We start from the raw sequence: 22466 nt of genomic DNA on the forward strand, positions 1-22466 counted from the left end.
ATTATTCACACTCACATTCATACCTATGTGCAATTTAGAGTCACCAATTAACCTTTAATTTTTGCAATGTGGAAGGAAACTGGTGACCGGTGAGCTAAACTTTGTGTGGAGTTTGCAAATACGCCCCCATTTTTGCGTGGGTTTTTCCAGGTACTCTGGCCTCCTCCCACACTACAATACGCTTCTAAATTCCATACAAGTGTGAATGTTGACGTGTCCTGTGATTAACTGGTGACCAGTCCATAGAAAACCCCGCCTCTCAAAGTCCAAGCTACTTAGGATAAAGTCCAGCCTGCCTACAAAATGAATAGAAATTGATGTTTCAACCTGTAATTACACTGTAAGTCAATCATAAGAAAACTGTAATGGTACTGTACGTGTACAGTTAAACTGCAACTGCTTGCATGTGGTCTATTTGTTTAATGAGTCCTGTAAAAAAAAAAAAAAATGTTCTCCTCATGGGCTGCCAATCAACCAGCAGTAACCTAACACTGAATACATGACATAAATACCCCACTGAAGGCAAACCTGATGTTTTAAAAAGCAATGCTTAGGATCAGATTTGCTCCTTGTCCTTGTTCCATACAAACAAAACATGCTTGTACAGCTGAGACTATAGAGCACCCCACAAAGCTGTGGGAAGTGAAAAAAACAAGCTCCACCTATTAAAGATGTATGTTATTTCCATGAGGGTACTTCCATGCATGTGTCTCTGGGTGGATGTCTACAGTCCCAGATGATCAAACGGCCACAGATATCCTGGATCCAATAAAAGCATTTGTGAATGAGTTTGTAAGGGTGGGTCGATGAAGCAGAAGCAGGGAGTAAAGGGGCCCCCTCGTCCTCTGTTTCTTTTGAAGTCACTGTTTGCAATTCCACATGAACATTCTTTAAAGCTCGATGAGAGTAGTCACAATTGTTTTCAGTATTAACTATTGGCCAACCAAAGCCATTTTTTTACTTGCACGCTACACACAGAGACCACAAAATGAGAATCAATATAAGTATAGTTACCGCTTGAATAGTTGCGCCATTGGAAAAACCACCACAGTGCTCTCTTTGATGGTTTTTACTATTTTTTTTTTCGTGTTATTTGTAGTATAAATTCTGCACTCTGGAACTCTGAAAAAGGCATGTGAGAAGCTTTCATCAACCCCCCAGGAGAAATAAACTCACACGTTTTAAGTGCAGTATTTGAACCATCTTCAGCACCCGAGAGTTGTCATTCACCTGCAAAGAGACACAAAGTCCAATTTAACTGGTTCTATTGTGTGTCTTATTACTTTGAATGTCATTTTATTTCATTATGAAACTGACTTTTCAGCTTTTAGGGTGGATAGCAGCATTAAAATAAAAAAAAAAAAATCACAGACCGACATTGATAGTATGCAGCAGTTATGGAGGACAATGTCTAGATCACTCCCTGAAGCTGGTCTATACGCTGCTTGTATTTTTTTTTCCCCCCCACACGTGATAAGATGAAAAGACTTTCAGCAGGGCCTCTCTGAGGGAGGCGGTCACAATCAGGCACAGCAATGCACTTCACAGGCCGATCCAAAGATTGTGCAGAGGTGTGGTCTGTTGACTGCATACAACCTTTGCTTTGTAGCTTTGTCGTCGTCTCAACTCAATTTTTTTTTTTTTTTTTTTGCTTCTGTTCTCTATTCAGTCCTTGAATCCTACATGCCACCAAAAGCAGCAACCAATTTGGGCTACATTCCACCAGATGGAGGATGGGGCTGGGCTGTCGTCTTTGCTTCCTTCATCTCCATTGGATTTGCCTATGCTTTTCCCAAGTCGCTCACCATATACTACAAGGAGATCCAGGAATATTTTTCTGTTTCCTACAGCCAGATTGCTTGGGTTTCCTCAGTCATGCTTGCATCAATGTATGCTGCAGGTCAGTAGTTATTAAATCCTACCCCTCCGTCTGGTACTTTTACAATCAGTAACTGTTACATTTGTTCACTTCCTGCTTTCAATAATGCAGTTTAAGGTTTTTTTAAAAATAATAATAATAATATTTTTTTAATAATGCACCTTGTACCGAAGTATGAGGTGATATGACCATCCAATGACATAATGTGTACCATAGTAAGTGTCAATATAGTGATATATATAGCACATCATGACTGGTTCAAGACTCTTCATCCTTGTATTTAGCAAACATCAACTGCTTGTATTGTTTCTTGAATTGGCTCATCGTTGTGCATTGTTTGATTCCCTTACTCAATCCATTCCATAGTTTGATTCCACATACTGAAATGCTATGGCTTTTTAACGTAGTCCTAGCATAGAAGTGTTTCAAATGTAGTTCTTCCCTGAGATCATATTTCTCCTCTCTTGTAGAGAAGTATTGGATGACATTTTTAGGTAATTGGTTATTTTTTAGCCTTATGCATTATTTTAGCTGTTTGGAAATTAACTATATCAGCAAGTTGAAGTATTTGTGATTTTAGAAATAAGGAGTTAGTATGTTCTCTGTAGGCGGCATTCTGAATTATCCTTACTGGCCTTTTTTGCAGTACATTTAGCAAGTGAAGATTGCTTTTATAGTTATTAGCCCATATTTCCACACAATAAGTAAGATATGGTAGAAGCAATAAAGAGTGTGGAGTGATTTCTGATTGAGAACAAGTTTTGCTTTGTTCAAACAGCATGATTTTAGTTTTACTTAGGTTCAAGGACAATCTATGCATGTTCAAATGAAATAAAACCATTACCATTACATTTCTGTGCAGGTTTAATAGAATGAAGCGACATCATTCGTGATTATAAAGATACTGTTAAGTATTTACAAGTGGAACCGCTCTCCCCTCTGCAGGGCCCGTGAGCAGCATTCTTGTGAATCGCTATGGCAGCAGACCCGTGGTGATGGTTGGTGGGCTCATGGTTGGCTGTGGTATGGTGCTGGCTTCTTTTGGGACAAGTATTTTCCATCTGTATATCTGCATTGGAGTAATTGGAGGTAATGTAACAGGTTTCATTGTTTCACGTCAGCGTAATAGCTATACAAGTCACATACACGGTTAGAAATGTGTAGTTTGGTCATGTTTGTTTATGTGTCGTAGTTGACTGATTGAGCTGTCAGGACTTGTCATATTGCCACATGTCTGGATATCGTAAGGCAATGTTTCATAAACCATTTTTTAATAATATGGTGCAGGTGCGTGTTCAGGCAGGGTTTTATCAGCTCTGAGCTTCAAAATAAACAAATAAATAAGTTGTTTATCAGCTCATCAGACGCCTAAAACAATAGGTTAAAAATATATATAAATAAAATGTTCAAAAAAAAAGGGCTGCACGGCGGTCGAGTGGTTAGCGTGGAGACCTCACAGCTGGGAGACCAGGGTTCAATTCCACCCTCGGCCATCTCTGTGTGGAGTTTGCATGTTCTCCCCGTGCATGCGTGGGTTTTCTCCGGGTACTCCGGTTTCCTCCCACATTCCAAAAACATGCTAGGTTAATTAGCGACTCCAAATTGTCCATAGGTATGAATGTGAGTGTGAATGGTTGTTTGTCTGCCCTGTGATAGGCTGGCCACCAGCACCCCGCCTTTCGCCCGAAGACAGCCAGGATAGGCTCCAGCACCCCTGCGACCCTCGTGAGGAAAAGCGGTAGAAAATGAATGAATGAATGTTCAAAAAAAGGACTCCTGGAGGCTTATGGGAATGTTTCTCCAAGAGGGCTTCATGTAGGGCATTCATTGTCTGGAACTGATGTCCCTTTTCGGAAAACTTTCTTGCCATTCATCCCAATAACATTCCCAATTGAATATATAGATTAGAAGGGCACTCACAAAAGAGTAACATTATTCCCCTGGAAGAAAGAAACCCTTTGTCAGGCGGCCATTGTGAAACGCAGACATGACCACACAGACGGGGGACCTTCAATCATGAGGGATGCCCCCTGCAACATCTCCACATCGGGAGAGTGGGTCTACCACTTGACTTTTTTGTTCCATAAACCTCAGGACGACCCGTCAACAACAAAAACGTTCAATCCAGTTACTGTGAAGTAATGATAATAATAGCAATAACAACATTCATTCATTCATTCATTTTCTACTGCTTTTCCTCACGAGGGTCGCAGGGGGAGCTGGAGCCTATCCCAGCTGCCTTCGGGCGAGAGGAAGGGTACACCCTGGACTGGTCGCCAGCCAATCACAGGGCACATATAGACAAACAACCATTCACACTCACATTCATACCTATGGACAATTTGGAGTCGCTAATTAACCTAGCATGTTTTTGGAATGTGGGAGGAAACCGGAGTACCCGGAGAAAACCCACGCATGCACGGGGAGAACATGCAAACTCAACACAGAGATGGCCGAGGATGGAATTGAACCCTGGTCTCCTAGCTGTGAGGTCTGCGCGCTAACCACTCGACCGCCGTGCCGGAAATAACAACAATAAAACAATAATAATAATAATACCCTTAGGCCTAATCACCTTTGCTTAAATTGTTGTCAATCAAGTCCATGATGGTGGCTTGGTGGACAACAGAAATTATGAGCCAGACCCTGGTTATTATTATTATTATTATTATTATAATTATTGTTAAAACCTCTGTAAAGCATCTCTTGATAATGCCCTTTTTATGTACAATACTAGAACTATATTGAAAGGATCTTAATGGCCAATTATGAATTTATGATATGCTGATGAGCCCTTGTATAATTTCAACAGGTTTCGGCCTTGCCTTCAATCTGCAGCCGGCTCTGACCATCATCGGAACCTACTTCCACGCGAAGAGACCGATGGCGAACGGGCTGGCGATGACAGGAAGTCCAGTAGTTCTGTTCAGTCTGGCTCCCCTCAATCAGTTCCTCTTTGATTCTTTTGGATGGAGAGGAAGCTTCCTCATCCTGGGAGCTATTGTTTTGAACTGCTGTGTTGCCGGTTCTCTGATGAGACCTGTCAACAAAAACGTCCAACCTGAACCAAAACCGGACGCGGAAGACAGTAATGAAGCGGAGGAGATGGTCGAAGATAATAACCATGCTGTGGAAAGCCAAAATGAGAGCAAGAAAAATGGATGTGTTGACAGGTTTATAGACGTGTCGCTGTTCAAACACAGGGGATTCCTTATTTATCTCATCGGTAATGTGGTCATGTTATTTGGCTTTTTCGCACCTGTGGTTTTCTTAGCGCCATATGCCAAACATCAAGGAATCGATGAATATTCAGCAGCATTCTTGCTCTCTATTTTTGCTTTAGTAGATATGTTTATTAGACCAGCAACCGGCTTCATCGGCAACACAAAGTGGATCCGACCAAGAATCCAATATCTATTCAGTTTGGCTGTCTCCTGCAATGGAGTGTGTCACCTGATGTGCCCACTGGTGTCCGGATATGTGGGCTTTGTTGTTTATGCTGTCTTTTTCGGCTTTACATTCGGAATGGTCTGTTCTCTGCTCTTTGAGGTGTTGATGGACCTGGTGGGAGCTCATCGTTTCTCCAGTGCGGTTGGACTTGTCACTATCATCGAGTGTGGCCCCGTGCTGCTCGGCCCTCCACTTTCAGGTTTGGAATATAGTCATTTTAAAAAAAATACACACAAAACTATATTTGTGTTAACTGATTAATTCTTCTTCTTTCAGGAGCTCTTGTTGATATTTTTGGAGACTACAAGTATATGTATTACGCATGTGGTGTAATTATGCTGGTGCCGGGACTGTTTTTCTTCATCATGCATTATTATAACTACAAGAGACTGGACGAGGAGCAGAGGTATCGGTCGACTGCGGAAGCTTACAACTTAAAATGAAGTGAATTTAATCGATCTGAGTGAGCACTGAGTTGCAATGAAGAGATTTTTTTTCTACCTCAGATTAGAACTGTAGACACTTTTCAACTTGTATGCATATAGATAGATAGATAGATAGGTTTGTTGTTTAAAATAAACTTTATTCCTCATAACTACAGAACAATATTCAAATACAATGAGGATTTCCCTAACACATAAGGATGATAGATAGATAGATAGATGTCGTTACCTGCCTCCCGTATAATAATAAATAATAAACCGATGACATCAAATATGAACAATGTACAGCGTAAACAGTAATTTGTACAAATAATTTAAATAATTTTTAATAAATGATAATAATTTTAGGTTTTCCGTGTGCATGTGGGCAGGTAAAGGGGCTTCAGCGGTTTGATGGCCAGGGGGAAGTGGTACTCCCAATAAGTTGATACCTGAAAAGTCGAGATGGGCGGTATCACACCCTGAAGCTCTGATCCATGAGTTTGAAAGTTGGACTTAACTAAAAAATAAAATAAATAAAAAATAAAAAATAAAAAATAAAAAATAAAAAATAAAAAATAAAAAATAAAAAATAAAAAATAAAAAATAAAAAATAAAAAATAATTAAAAATAATAATAAAAATTAAAAATAGAAAATGAAAAATGAAAAATGAAAAATGAAAAATGAAAAATGAAAAATGAAAAATAAATAAATAAATAAATAAATAAATAAATAAATAAATAATAAAGTTGGACTTAACATTGGAATCCGTCATATGACTCCAGTTGTCCAATACGTTGATGCAAAAATGAAGAGGAAAAGTAATCTCCCTAACAAACGATTGAAAATACATATAATATAATATGTATTAATATAATATAATATGTATTCATATAATATATAAAAAAGCTGCATTTTCAGACTCTCATAATCGAGTGCACACACACACACACAGCAATTTTCCAATGCTTACTTCTGGGAATTGATACATTCCTACTGAGGATAGGCGGCGTCTCAAAAATGAATTTACAGTATAAGAGAAGCAAGCTAATTTGCTACCTGCTAGCCATCCACATTTGTTTACACACTTGAGCGCCGGTTTGATGAGGTCATCTTTTGCGCGCTGGGAACCCATTTTTGCAGAGCTGCTTGGGAATATGAAATTCTCCTCAAGCGTAATAAACTATGTGTATGTGTGTATTTGTGTAGTAGAATTAACAAGCCTTACAAGTTTGTTATCATAGGTAAATGTGAATTCAATACCACGCAAGATGGATTGAGCGATTGATTATACGTTCCACCTTACAAGCCAATAGTCATTCTGTAACCTGCAGGGATGTTACTTGACAATTTTTGCTGCCCTGCTAAGAAATATGACACGTGGAATGAACTGTGAATTAACAGCGCGGGCGAAATGCAGTCTGGTCACGACTTTAAAAGTGTTTTATTCTACCGAGCGACAAAAGAAAATCAAAACTGCAGCCGGTGCTTTTGTTTCAGTTAACCTGCACAAAGTGGCTTCATACCGGAGGTCATCCACCGCGCGCACGCTACAGCGCTCTACTGACAGCTCAACAGAGGGAAGTGAACCAAAGAATGGTCCTTGGCTTTTGAAAATACTTTTTGTGAATTGTTACTTCTGCCATGGTCAAATTCATTCATTCATTCATTAAGCCGACATAGAATAAATACATATGTAATGCATTACACTTGCCATTCTCCTTTATGGACGTACGGCAGTGACAAGCAACTTCCAGCTCATGCTTGCCGCCACCATTTTCAGGATGAGGCGACATTTCTCTGTATTTTATTGTTTGAATAGCAAGAGTAATAATGTTACACTTACATTAAAGACATTACACACTATGTTGGAAGTCATGGTGTATAATAAATGTTTATGCAACATTTTATTATTGGCTGCATGCTAATAAACAGAAATTGGTGGATGACATAAATCGGAAATGGGCATGGTTGAACCAGAAATGGTTGGGGTACATTACCGTATTTTCTGGACTATAAGTCGCTCCGGAGTATAAGTCACACAAGGCCAAAAATGCATAATTAGGTAGAAAAAAACATACATAAAACACACTGGAGTATAAGTCGCATTTTTTGCATGTAATTTATTTTCCAAACTACTTGACCAAAACAGACATTACGTCCTCTTTGAAGTTCTAATAACAAAATAATAGAGAACAGGCTGAATAGGTGTAAGATATGCTAACACAATGCTTATTCAGCTACACAAAAAATAAACATAAGCAGAAAAGGTGTCCGGTGTTTATGTAACATAAATATTTTTTTCATTTATAAGTCGCTCTGGAGTATAAGTCGCAGGAACAGCCAACCTATGAAAAAAGTGCAAGTTTAAAATTGATTAGAAGTTGCTATATTTATTGTTTATTATTCAGCTATAATATTAATAGATTGCCATTAATAAGTCTGTTGAATATTGAACAAATGTATGGTATTTGATGCAAAATGGATAAGCATCTAGGTAAGGACGCCACGAGGGTTGCGGGGGGTGCTGGAGCCTATCCCAGCTGTCGTCAGGCGAGAGGCGGGGAACACCCTGGACTGGTGGCCAGCCAATCACAGGGCACATATAGACAAACAACCATTCACACTCACATTCATACCTATGGACAATTTGGAGTCGCTAATTAACCTAGCATGTTTTTGGAATGTGGGAGGAAACCGGAGAAAACCCACGCATGCACGGGGAGAACATGCAAACTCCACACAGAGATGCCCGAGGGTGGAATCGAACTCGGGTTTCCTAGCTGTGTGGCCTGCCCACCAACCACTTTTTTTTCCACCGTGCAGCCTAATTCATATATTTTTGAAGAAAAATATAATAGCGGAAATCGAACCAGAAATGTTTCAATGGACTAGTGTTCATCCTGGCGTTAGGTAAGGACGCCCCAGGAAGTAACTGTATGGCGCAATCATAGGAGCGGTCGGGGGTCTATCCCTTGTCTTTTCTAAAAACTTAGCTAAGGTCAAGATCAACCACCGGAAACATTCATAATTCGATCTCCTCAGGAGGACATGTGGCAACGGCCCCGCCCACTCTCGCCCTACTGCAATCTATGGATGGGTTATGCAATTTGAGCCCAAGTCAAACCTAAAGCAACTGGTGTGCTGCCACGCCCATCTAAGCACATTTCCAGTCAACCAAATTACCAAATTGGCTGCGCACAATGGTGCGCTGGACCAAATTACCGCTGCGCCACACTCCGCCCAATAATTCACCAAGTACCACTGTAAAAGTCATGTGGGTTCTTGTGTTTCAAATCAAATCAACTTTATTCGTATAGCACTTTTCCTGCAAAGAAATGCAACACAAAGTGCTTTACAGAATTAAAACAATTTCCACAATTAAAAGGAAAAAACAAAGAAACAAAAGAAAGCCCCTCCTTCCCGCCCTCCATACTAGACCCACACACGCACACACACACACGCAATCACACAATCACACACAGTAGAGAGACATGGCATGGCACTGAGGATCAATTAAGGAAACGTCACCTTTGGGGCCGTCCACACTGGGAGGAGCTGCCGGCCGTGCCATTGGGGGACCAGCACCCGGGCGGATCCCCACATTAAAGGGAGGAACCGAAGGGACCGAAGGATGGCGCCTCTTCAGCAGACCCGAACAGCCCCCAAGTGTGGAGGACCCCCCTGAGGAAACACTGGAGTTAGAAGCTGAAGACTAAGAGCATAAAATAGGACTAAAAAGATAAAAACATAACACTGGAGTTAAAAGATGAAGACTAAGAGCATAAAATAGGACTAAAAAGATAAAAACATAAGAAAAGTTAAAAAATATGATTTAAAAGCCTGATTAAAAAGGTGCGTCTTTAATCTTTTTTAAAAAATATCAACAGTCTCCGCAGTCCTGAGGCCCTCCGGCAGGCTGTTCCACAGGTGGGGGCCATAGTGGCTAAATGCTGCCTCACCGTGGGTTTTTGTTCTGGGTTTTGGTATTGGTAAAAGGCCAGTGCCGGAGGACCGCAGGGTGCACGGGGGTTGATATGGTAAAAGCATATCAGATAAATACGAAGGGGCAAAGCCGTTAAGACATTTAAAAACCAGTAAGAGAATCTTAAAATCGATCTTGAAGCCGATGGGGTAGCGACTTTAAAACTGGTCTAATGTTTCACCAAAATCCACCATCTTGTAAACTTTTAGGACTGCTTCATACTGATGATGCTAGTACCGACCAATCAGGTCAAACTTTCTCCACACTTTGTGTGATTATAGTTGCATTCCCCCCTGGAGCATCTGCAGTGCAAGATCCATTGACGAACCATTGAAGGAAAGAACAATGCTATTATTACAAATGTATACTTAAATGTTCTGTCCTTATCATGTCCCTGCAAGGTGCATATTGACTGCAACAAAATTGCTTATGTGAGTGAATCAATAGCTTTGTTTATAAGCTCGGATAACATTATCTGCAGCTCAGATTAACTATGTAAATGGACAGCCTTAGGGCTGAACCACTTTTGTTTTTTACATTCAGCAAGAACGATATGATTGAGCTTATTACACAACGTCTTTTGAGATTAATGTGCATCAACGCGGTTATGTGGATGCAAGTGTAACGCCACGTTGCTTCTAAGAGAGACCTTCAATTAGTAGCAGTATCCCTTGAGCTTCATATCATCCTCTCTCAACAGCTTGGGCATAATCACTGTGATGAACTGTGACTGATGTCAGTAAATCTGACTTTAATTGGGACCACAGCGATTTAATCCAGGCGGCTATTCTTGTGACAAGCGCAGTTGTACTTAGGGTGTTTCGATGGTGCCACTGGCGTCAGCCATCACTTCCCCTCGATCACTTTTAACCTCATTTTGGAGCCATGTGTAAAAAAAGTGGAGTGATATTTAATCCAGGGATTCTTAAATTTTGTCTTTTTTTACATAATGGCCACTAGTGGGCAGTATGGCTTCCTCTGCAATATTGTGTGTTTTTTTTGGACAATGCAATTTTGTATTCAACCTAGCTGTGTTTTGGGTTTTAAATTGCTTTCCTGCTTTAGGTATTCACAAAGGTCTGTTGAAAAATTGTGGTGGCTTACTGACGTGACTGTGGCGAATGGTCTCCGAGTGTCACTTGAATTTATTAGGTTTCATACGATCTACTGTCAATGTTTTAAAGACACAACAAAGAGGACATTCTTCATCTGCCATCTACCACAGTCGCCGTGAATCCATTTGTCAAAAGACTGATGTAGGTGTTGTTTTTCTTGTCTTGGATTTTGGTAGTGAGTAATTGTTCGCTTCAATTGACGTTGCGTTGTTAGTTTCCCAAACATTGCAGTTTTTTTTTTCTTTTTGCAATGGTCATTCTCCAAGCCGATACTTGTTACCATGACTGTGATTTTGTTTTACATCCTTACCAAAAAAACAAAAAGCTACTTTGTATGGTTATATTATGTGTTCAAAACAGGGATTACGTTCCTACATGCACAATACATGCTACATGCTACATGCTGTTCCAGAAACAGTTGACAGTTGGCAGCAGCGTACAGTAAAACCAACAGTCAGACAATAATGCAGAACGATTGTGATGTCCGACATTTTTGTGGAAAAAGGTTTTGTGATGCAAATGTATTACTCTTTTGAATTCATATCTGGCGGCCGAGTGGTTAGCGCGCAGACCTCACAACTAGGAGACCAGGGTTCAATTCCACCCTCGGCCATCTCTGTGTGGAGTTTGCATGTTCTCCCCGTGCATGCGTGGGTTTTCTCCGGGTACTCCGGTTTCCTCCCACATTCCAAAAACATGCTAGGTTAATTAGCGACTCCAAATTGTCCATAGGTATGAATGTGAGTGTGAATGGTTGTTTGTCTATATGTGCCCTGTGATTGGCTGGCCACCAGTCCAGGGTGTACCCCGCCTCACGCCCGAAGACAGCTGGGATAGGCTCCAGCACCCCTGCAACCCTCATGAGGATAATATATAAATTAATAAATCATGCTGTTTTGTGGTTGAATTCAGAAGACTTAACAAAGTGAAGTACTCCAGTACTCTATTACTCTGAAGTACTCATCTCCAGAACAGCAGGTTTGAATTATCAGATCAGGCACAATAATCCCTAATAAAAATCTGTAATAAAAACATGGGCTGCTGTTGCGGCCATAATACATGCCATGCTAAAACTCAACTCTGAACCCCTGATGTCACTTCCTGTCCATCCCCATCTCAATTTCCCTAAGGAACACATTTTTGCAACACATACAATTGGCAATTGTCGCCTATATTATATATAATACAAATGTAAAAGTGACTGATGGGGTATTATCTTGTGTCTACAGGACTTTGTTAAAAATCTGTTGCAAACAGATATTCCGATTATGAACCAGGAATCCTTTTCATTCATTCACTTTCTACCGCTTTTTCCTCACGAGGGTCGCGGGGGTGCTGGAGACTATCCCAGCTGTCTTCGGGCGAGAAGCGGGGTACACCCTGGACTGGTGGCCAGCCAATCACAGTGCACATATAGACAAACAACCATTCACACTCACATTCATACCTATGGACAATTTGGAGTCGCCAATTAACCTAGCATGTTTTTGGAATGTGGGAGGAAACCGGAGTACCTGGAGAAAACCCACGCATGCACGGGGAGAACATGCAAACTCCACACAGAGATGGCCGAGGGTGGAATTGAACCCTTGTCTCCTAGCTGTGAGGTCTGCACGCTAACCACTCAACCACCGTGCCGCCCCTAGATGATGTCTTATTAGAAAAAAAATGTTTTCTTTAGCAAAGTCAGTCAAAAAGTCGCCCACCAGGAATCCTACTTCTCAAAAATTCAGTCATCCCGGTCAGGACCGTAACCAATTAACCATGATAAATATTACTGTGACTGGACATCCAGCTTCCAGTAGGACTACAAATAAAACAGACTACAGAAAGAGTCACATGACTTCATGAGATTATGCTGCCCATAATTAAGAATCTGTGAAACACATTCCCCTAAAACCAGAAGAAAATGCCTTTTTTGTCTGCCGACTATTCAAAAATGTGTGAATTATCATCCACAGGCACATTTAGTCCACTTTTCAGCGTTAACAATTCAGAGCCCTTCTGACCAATATCCTTAATCTGCCACTCAAAATACATTCACGCTTTTGTTGGAAGGAATGTGCGTCACTGAAAGACCGGGTAAAGAGGTTCTGCCGTGCTGCCTATTAGGTCCATTGTTTCTTTTTATCTAGCAAATGCAGACAACCACTAAAGCTTGCATGTTTTGGAGACGACGACATGTCTTGTGTTCTACAGGAGGAAGACACACGGATCGTAATCTATCCTTTGAACGCCTCGCTGAATCGCAGCCGCATAAACACATTTGGTTGAAAAGTAAATGGCATCCGTTGGCCCACAAGGCTGCCCCGTAACACATTGGCACGCTGAGCACACGCCAACTATTCTGCGTCAGGTGGCTGATGAAAAGTAACTGGCCTGTCCTCTCAGTCTATCAGACACGCTCAAGTGACCAATACGACTCCTTTTAGTTTCATTCTCTCCATTTGGAATGTTCCATGTTTCCAAGATCCCTTGCCAAACGCAAGTGTGCAGATGCCGAGCATAGGCCCCGCAGTGCCGTGCCCTCGGGAATCGACACCCGCGTTTGGGATGAGCATGACAAAGATTGGTCATGCAAAGAGGGAGGGGAGCGGAAATAATTACGAGAACAAGTGAAGCGTATCAACACATACTCATCTCAAAATGGAGAGCAGGGTAGAAGATGATGGTGCACGTCAACATGCCGGTACCTGTACCTGTTCCGATTATCCAAAATAAATAGTTACCCTACCAGGTATTGAGACAATAATGACTCCGTGGTTACTTAGTTTCACAGCAAGAGAGCATGAGGTGTACATGCACGGTCCTGAGAGGTTCTTGGCGTTTCGAGGGCTTCTGGGACTGGGACTGACATGATGATGAGGTTGCTGGCTGTCAGAGCTACTCGGTGGAAGGTGTGAGATTAAATCCCCATCCTTGAAAACCATGCAGCGATGTCGATTTCCATGTCTCAACAATTGAAGGTATATGTTCTCGTAGAAGAAAATAATAATCACAAATGCCATTGTTGTTACAGTAGCTTTTGTTCGTGGTGTAGTACCTTCTCGAGTGTCAACAGCTTTACAGATGAATTGTCAAATCACATCCATGCAGTCTACATGCACATGCATGTAGTATCCCATTTATATACGTAGATATATTAAACCGCATACATTCAATGCATGTTAAAAGAGTAAAGTCTACATACATAACAAATGTCTATATCAGGAGTCTCAAACTCAATTTACCTGTGGGCCACTGGGGCTAGGGTCTGGGCAAGGCTGGGCCGCATCAGGTTTTCCAAAAAAAAACTTATTTATTAAATACAGAAAAATTTACAAAATTTTTCAGTGCTTTGTTTCCGATTTTCTACAATAAAAGCTCTGATAAAAAAAAAATCCACTGTTCTCAAATATCTTAATTTTCATTTTTCTGCACAAAATAAGATTAAAAATAAACAAATCAAGAATAAAGAAAATCAATCAATCAGTAATAAATAAATATAATAATAATAAAATAATAATAAATAATAATATAAAAACTTAAGAAACCACATATAGTTGGTGGGTAGACAAATTATTTTTTTCAGATTAAAATGAACAAAGCATTATTAGAGCCCTGTAGACATGACAAAACACGACTATAGTCACATTTATACTTTTTTTATTTACAACATATTGCGCAACTGCAGGGTCTTGAGACACATGCTAACTCGCAAACTAGAGAGCTAGCGACCTAAACGGTAGCCTTCAAGTTATTTCCTTTCAACTTAAATAATAAAAAAACTTACCACTTCCACACGGATAGGGAGGATAACTACTAACAGTTATTTAACCTTTAACATGAACATTAATCAAACGTAATAATTTTTTCTGGGTACATGATACCATACAGCATCCATATCAAACTTGCGCGGGCCGCACTAACATTAAACTTTCATATCAAGGCGGGGGGCCAAATGTGGCCCGCAGGACACTACTTTGAGACCCCTGGTCTAGAGACAGTGCCACTGAGGAAAAGACCAGAAGTAGAACTTGAGGTAGCGGAGATGAGGATGCTGAGGTTCAGATTGGGAGTGACCAGGATGGATAGGATCAGGAACAAATACATCAGAGGGACATTACATGTTAGAGACCTTGGCGATAAAGTCAGACTGAGACTGAGACTGCGGGCCACATTTGGTGTTTGAGACCCCCTGTCTATATAATGAGACAGATCATTTATGATATGTATTTGTATTTGTATCTTCCATTGTGTGTATTGTACTATACTCTTGTGTACTTATCTGGTGCCAACAATGTTCCTCAATGCAAGGTTAAGCAACTCATTCAGTGCACAGTTTTCACTCGGAAAACTGTCTCCGAGTCGCCGTTTCTCATTCGAAAAAAAAAAAAAGTCTCACCCATATTCAATTATTGTTCAGCCAGTCCACCATATAATCTTTTTTTTTAACTTTAGCTTAGTGAGTGAATGTGACACTTAATAATAATTTTTATGGCAGCATTTAGTTCTGTCAAAAGGGACCTATTGTGATCATTTTCGCCCTTTTTGTATTGAATTGTGGAGCAGCGATACGCGATAACCCGTATAGAAAGCTTTCTAGATCTTCCAGATTCTGCACCTAATCCAGCTGTATTTTCCTTGGTTTTCCAAAATGGTCTGTTTTAAGTTATTCCAACTCCCGCACACCTGCTGCCAATCTCGTTCCTGACCTTCTTAAGCACCTCGTCGCCAGATCGTACCTCAACCTACCTTGTCCGACACACCCTCGGCTTGTTCGGCGAAGTGTTAGCTCTGTGTGCCGTAGCTTTCTGGCTTTTAGCAACATACCAGTCTGTTAGTATTTCACTATGGTGATTTTTATTTGCTTCTTCTTTTTGCCTCTGTGACCTTTTGTCCACAGGGTTTTCCGTTGTACTTTGCCGCTTGTATTTCCTGTTAGCTGTTTGCTGCAGTGTTTTTTGTTCTTTGCTGCGTTGTACTTTTGGACTCTGTGTAGCTCAGTTTTTGGTTTCTACTTTTCGCCCTGTGTTATCATTATCATTTCCTCTCGCCACCTCACTCGTGATAATAATATAATAAGTAAAAACGTATGACAATAATGGTAAAATATTTTTTTTAAAGGTGAAAGAAGCAAAAAAATGTAATATAAGGAGAAAAAGTGTCTTTTAATAATACGGTTTGTCACCAATAAATAACACAAAAATGAATTAGAATTTTAAAAATGAATTTAAAATGAATTTGGCGCTTTTTCTTTCACTTCCATTGCAGTATTTGTTTATCAATATGGGTTGTAATAAGAAAGAAAAATATGAATCATCTCCACTTTTCATTATTATTGTAGTAATAGTTTGGATTACTGAAACATAACAATTCCAAAATAATGCTTTTTGGAGGGTTGACAACATCAAGCATGTGATACATTTCCGTTTCACTTAATCCAATATACTATAGAATTTCCTTTTAAAAATCACTTCAATTGTATAGTCATATAATTTTCCTGCCAAGCTGGACAAGCGGTCAAATTTAAAAGCCTTCACGTGCATTAAGTCATTATGTCTCCATCATTCTGATGTCAGAATAAGAAATGTCTTTTTTTTTGGCAAGTAGGAAAGAGCTGCACAAAGCTGTGCATCCTCCTGATACAGGAGGAGGTGGTGGGGAGTGGGGGGGTGGGGTATTAGGGGTGTGCATCATCACCTGCAGCAGCTCGTGAAACACACAATGACAAACAACATAAGTCACCAAGTGACTCCTGTGCAGCCAATCAGCTTTAATTTATTGTAATGTATTCATAAGGTCGTTCAGCGGTGATGGATTGGCTGAACCTCAGAAAGTGGGAGGCGAATAAACACATTCGTTGAGTCGTTGTCCTTCTTTACCGAGGATCCTGACACATCCTTCTTTTCTTCTTCCAATCAAGATAAAAATACTATTCTTTATACTCCTAAGAATTCCAACAATATTGAATAATGAGAATTAATATCGGTCTTTTGTGTGATTGAATAAAAGTACTTACAGAAACATTCATGCAGGCAAAACATAAACAAAAGCCCTAAATGCACTCTCATCACAGCGGCATGAAGTGTGTGATTGCAATCGCAGGCTGCGTTACACAATAGCCTGTTTCAAAAAGTAGGCCCTCTTTGCTGTCTAAATAGGATGATTGCTGCTGGCCTGGAGGGTCCTTCAGCAGCGGGCACTTTGGAGGGAAGAGGCAGGACGTGTGGGAGGCGTCATATAAAACACAGTTGATGAACTTGTCTGTACTGTAAGTGTGTGTCGAGCATGTTTGGTTTTGCTATCGTGGAAGACCAGATTTTCTGGCAGCAGACGTTTTGCAGCCAGGTGAAAGAGAGTGGCGCTTAGTGTCGCCAATAAGGTGCAGAGTGGTCGTTCAGTGGCTCAAACTGCCTCCCAACTGGCTCGTGGTGGCCCGTAACGGTGGCAAAAATGTCAAAATGTTTCAAATCTTTGTCGCTCCACTTGCATCAAGTAATCGGCACTAAGTGTCCACCAAGTGGAACGAAATGTCGCAAACAATCCGCCTATTGGAATGCACTGGAATGTAATGGCGCGAGCCAAGTTGCACCAATGATGCTAGGAGTCCACTGGGCCGGTGCCAGTTGGTGCCAGTCACGCCAACACAATTTGCTGTGGCGCTTAGTGTCGGCAATAAGGTGCAGAGTGGCGTGCAGTGGCTCAAACTGCCTCCCAACTGGCTCGTGGTGGCCCGTAATGGTGGCAAAAATGTAGTTTGGCGGCAAGAAAATGTCAAAATGTTTAAAATCTTTGTCGCGCCACTTGCATCAAGTAATCGGCACTAAGTGTCCACCAAGTGGAACGAAATGTCACAAACAATCCGCCTATTGGAATGCACTGGAATGTAATGGCGCGAGCCAAGTTGCACCAATGATGCTAGGAGTCCACTGGGCCGGTGCCAGTTGGTGCCAGTCACGCCAACGCAATTTGCTGTGGCGCTTAGTGTCGCCAATAAGGTGCAGATGTGGCGTGCAGTGGCTCAAACTGCCTCCCAACTGGCTCGTGGTGGCCCGTAACGGTGGCAAAAATGTAGTTTGGCGGCAAGAAAATGTCAAAATGTTTAAAATCTTTGTCGCTCCACTTGCATCAAGTAATCGGCACTAAGTGTCCACCAAGTGGAACGAAATGTCACAAACAATCCGCCGATTGGAATGCACTGGAATGTAATGGCGCGAGCAAAGTTGCACCAATGATGCTAGGAGTCCACTGGGCGGTGCCAGTTGGTGCCAGTTGGTGCCAGTCATGCCAACGCAATTTGCTGTGGCGCTTAGTGTCGCCAATAAGGTGCAGAGTGGCGTGCAGTGGCTCAAACTGCCTCCCAACTGGCTCGTGGTGGCCCGTAATGGTGGCAAAAATGTAGTTTGGCGGCAAGAAAATATCAAAATGTTTAAAATCTTTGTCGCGCCACTTGCATCAAGTAATCGGCACTAAGTGAACGAAATGTCACAAACAATCCGCCTATTGGAATGCACTGGAATATAATGGCTCGAGCCAAGTTGCACCAATGATGCTAGGAGTCCAAATTTTCTGGCAGCAGACGTTTGCAGCCAGGTGAAAGACACAGCCAAAGGAGGGCAGCCATTGTTGCAAGAGGCTCATGTTTATTACCCCTTAACAACATAATGTGTCATTATCTCCCTGGGAAACTGCTGCATATACGGCTAATAGCAGCCATCTATCTGATGAAACTATCTGAAGCCCATGGTACACTGTATCATTTTCCTACATTATTCTCCCATGACCAACAATACGACTGCAACCATGTGATCATCTATAAAGCCCTGCAGAATATTTTGCAGCCTTTCACTTTACTAACAAACTCACGTCTGTTTGTATGATTTCAGGTTTGCATGTCCTGCCTGCATTATGAAAATGAGAAACCACTCCTGTCCCTCGTGGCTGACACAGGCACACTCGTTGTACTGTTAGTGCGCTCGTCTCAGCCTGCATCTGTCCCATCTTATACCATTTTGTACGTCTCATCAACCCGCATGTGAACCCGACTCGACTCGTGAAAACTTGCTTGTGACACCTAATTTAGGAAAGCCATTTTCTCTGTTTTAAAAGTAAAATTCAGCAAAGTAGTAGCGGGGCCATGGAGTGAGAATAGCAGTCTGTTTGGAATAATACATTCCTGTCAAAATACAGTAGCGGAAAACAAAATAGACATACACACACTGTATGCGTCTTTGTGTGAGATGAATTATAGCCCCGGCGTGCAAGAGATGATCGGTTCATAGACTATCAATAATGTATCATCTAGTAAGAGAAATGATAGGCACTCAAGCTCGTACGCTCTCTTCAGAAGTAAGCCATAAATTTGCTGGGCAATAATAATGACTCTTCTCAGGGAAATAAAGGCCACCCTCTTCCAGCACCCCTCTGTAGTCATAAACCTGACTTACTCTTCCATCGGCTGGAAGAAAAATGTTTCCTCTCTCAGCACCTCGGAGTTGTACACAGGGGGTATTTGAATCAGCCGACTTGATATGCAACCATACCTCTTTACAGGGGGAAAAAATGCAATTTCAGTTTTCCTATTAGCTATTCTCACATCCTGCCCATGGAGGCAAGCAAAGTTCTCTCCAATAATTTGTTTCCATTGACCATCCAATTCGACTCTGCAGTTGCTTTTTTATGACGAGTGTATTCTTGTGTGGCAGCTGAAATAGTGTAAATACACGTATAGTGTATATTCCACCAAATGTTACCAAACATGGATGTCACATCATTACACTTTTATCAGAATTGGGCAGCATTCATTTGAGAGATACTCGAAGTTTACTCAAGGATGTTTTATAATTACAATATACAGTATTTAAAGTATGCGTCCAGACTTAGTCTAATGCTGGGCCGGTGCCAGTTGGTGCCAGTCACGCCAATGCAATTTGCCGTGGCGCTTAGTGTCGCCAATAAGGTGCCGAGTGGCGTGCAGTGGCTCAAACTACCTCCCAACTGGCTCGTGGTGGCCCGTAATGGCGGCAAAAATGTCAAAATGTTTAAAATCTTTGTCGCTCCACTTGCGTCAAGCAAGTGTCCACCAAGTGGAACGAAATGTCGCAAACAATCTGCCTATTGGAATGCACTGGCGCGAGCCAAGTTGCACCAATGATGCTAGTAGTCCACTAAGCCGGTGCCAGTTGGTGCCAGTCACGCCAATGCAATTTGCTGTGGAGCTTAGTGTCGCCAATAAGGTGCAGAGTGGCGTGCAGTGGCTCAAACTGCCTCCCAACTGGCTCGTGGTGGCCCGTAACGGTGGGAAAAATTTCAAAATGTTTAAAATTTTTGTCGCGCCACTTGCATCAAGCAATCGGCGCTAAGTGTCCACCAAGTGGAACAAAATGTCGCAAACAATCCGTCTATTGGAATGTAATGGCGCGAGCCAAGTTGCACCAATGATGCTAGGAGTCCACTGGGCCGGTGCCACTTGGTGCCAGTTCGTGCCAAAGATTAAGTGATTGGCGCGTATTGGCTCGCTGTGGCGCCAAATTAACGGCAACATGCAGCATGTTGAGCGAACATAATTCGGCTGCACAGCCGATCGCGGTCTCGGTCTTTCAGTCAGCTAATCCCACCCACCCATAGAGCGAAGTGCGACAATAGGATAAGACAGGCAAACCGATTTGTCTGGAAAAGGAACGGTGAACGGGTATTTCAGGGGCGGTGACTTCGTTCATTCCGTTCACAAAAAAGAACTAGTTCTTTTGACCTGTTCGTTCATGTAGTGTTCGTACTCTACATCTGGTCTGATAGTCCCCCATGATTTTAAGTTCGCCTTCGCTGCCCCCAGACTCTAATAAAAATTTTTCAGTGAACTTGTCTGATCTACATATTTTGTTTTATTTTGAAAAAGTACCATCTGGTACCTATATATAAATAATCACTATCGGAGGCCATTTGGGGTCTTTTTTTGGGCTTTTATTTTTCGCCTCTCTTGATGTAATCTGCAATTTTAGTATAACTTTGTTCCCTGCTTTTTTTTTTATCTGCTTCTCTCTTCCTGGCTTTGTTTCCTTATCAGACTGCTTGGCTTTGAGTCAAGTCTTTAGTTTCAGCTCAGGGGTTTTTCTGAATCTCTGATCTACCCAAATCTGTTACAAGAGCCGCTATTCTTAACCGAATAGTTCAATATTTGCTTTGTTGCAAACAAATTACACAACCGTCTCTTCTGATTTTATTCAAAAGTACTGTATATTCAATTCATATATTTGCTTAATCCATTCGACACACTCCATGGACGCACGGTGGACGAGTGGTTACCATGTTGGCCACACAGTCAGGAGATTGGGAAGACTTGGGTTTGATTCTCTGCTTGGGTATCTGCTGTGTGGTTTCCTTCCACATTCTAAAAACATGCATATGTTTTGTCCATAGGTATGAATTTGAGTGTGAATGGTTGTTTGTCTATATGTGCCCTGTGATTGGCCGAAGACAGCTGGGATAGGCTCCAGCATACCCAGCATAGAACATGGATGGATGGGTTAAACTTTAACTCATGTAATGATCTCTTTTCCATGGATTTAGCTGTTAATTCCATGGAAAAGCGAATACAAGTCCAAGTTATTTTATGGATCGTATATGGTAGACTAATTTCTGCTTATTTTACTTTTAGTTTCCAGACCAAATTCAAGGCACACTCACTCCTTATATTCATTGGAATTTAAAGCTCTATTGAACATGTTTCACATTTCAAGTGAAAGGCCATTTTATTGCATTGTCTGCTTTTTTTCTTCCCTTTTTTGTTTTCCATCCAACCATCAAATGTCACATTTTTCTCCATAGATTTCATTACCTCTTGGGGCGGGTTACAGCTGACCTCTGTCGCTGTGTTTCCTCCAGCTGTTCAAGTCACACTCGGGCAGCAGTGGCCCAGAACAAATGCTCCAGAATGGAGCGTGCCAGGGTTGGTGTGCGTAATCAACTCTTGTAAGCTGCGTTTAGAGTGCAAACAGCAGGTAGGAAGCAGTTTTAGGCTCCATTTGATGAGTGCTTTTTTCCACAAAAAAAAAAAAAAAAAAAAAAAGGTTACATGAGACACTCTGACCTTGTCAGGAATGTTCGGCTGAGATTTTAGACCGAATCCCTCTCTGACGACAGAGAATGATTTGACATTATGTCATATAATATAAATGATTTCTTACTGAATTATGTTTCTCTGAGAGACACCTTTTCCGACCTTGCTGTTTCGTATTCTGCCCTTGTTTGAGTGCCAGTTTAGGAGGGTAAGAATTTCTGTGAATTACACCAGTTTTCTGACTCGATATGTAGCAGATGAAGCCAGCATACTGAAATATTCTGCTGCGTCCGTATGACACCTAACACACGATTCTGACGCTGATGTAAAGATTTGAAGGGCGAATATGGTTTCATCTGTGGAAATGAATGAAGCTGTCAGAAAAGGAATGGGGGCATCAAATTATGGGAGCCGACATAATTGTTGGCATTATCATGTGATGTTTGTGATAGAGCCCGACGTGTCTTCGGTGGCATGGTGTCAACCCCATACACAATGAAGGCCGCCGAAATGACTGATTGTGTCTCAGCAGATTTCCCCTCCCTTTTTAAAAAATCCTTCAAAAGGCAGCGTTAT

At 41.5% G+C, this 22466-nt stretch overlaps 1 protein-coding gene across 1 annotated transcript; it reads left to right on the forward strand.

Moving 5' to 3' along the window:
* The first annotated feature begins 1553 nt into the window (after positions 1 to 1553).
* LOC131104213 (monocarboxylate transporter 2-like) lies at positions 1554 to 5883 on the forward strand. Its single transcript, XM_058051167.2, has 4 exons — positions 1554 to 1900; positions 2825 to 2968; positions 4692 to 5528; positions 5606 to 5883. The coding sequence occupies exons 1-4, from the start codon at positions 1684 to 1686 to the stop codon at positions 5770 to 5772; spliced, it is 1365 nt and encodes a 454-aa protein (XP_057907150.2). The 5' UTR covers positions 1554 to 1683; the 3' UTR covers positions 5773 to 5883.
* The last annotated feature ends 16583 nt before the right edge of the window (positions 5884 to 22466 follow it).

This window comes from Doryrhamphus excisus, linkage group LG15 (assembly GCF_037039965.1).
Source record: "Doryrhamphus excisus strain RoL-2023G ecotype Guam linkage group LG15, RoL_Dexc_Guam_v1.1, whole genome shotgun sequence".
In the NCBI taxonomy this organism is placed as follows: Eukaryota; Metazoa; Chordata; class Actinopteri; order Syngnathiformes; family Syngnathidae; genus Doryrhamphus; species Doryrhamphus excisus.

What these genes read in the sequence shown, in the direction of transcription:
- LOC131104213 (XM_058051167.2), top strand. Translation starts at nt 1,684, where the DNA reads ATGCCACCAAAAGCAGCAACCAATTTGGGCTACATTCCACCAGATGGA. An exon ending in TGCATCAATGTATGCTGCAG is followed by an intron (nt 1,901 to 2,824) that starts GTCAGTAGTTAT and finishes TCCCCTCTGCAG; the next exon opens with GGCCCGTGAGCAGCATTCTT. An exon ending in GCTCGGCCCTCCACTTTCAG is followed by an intron (nt 5,529 to 5,605) that starts GTTTGGAATATA and finishes TTCTTCTTTCAG; the next exon opens with GAGCTCTTGTTGATATTTTT.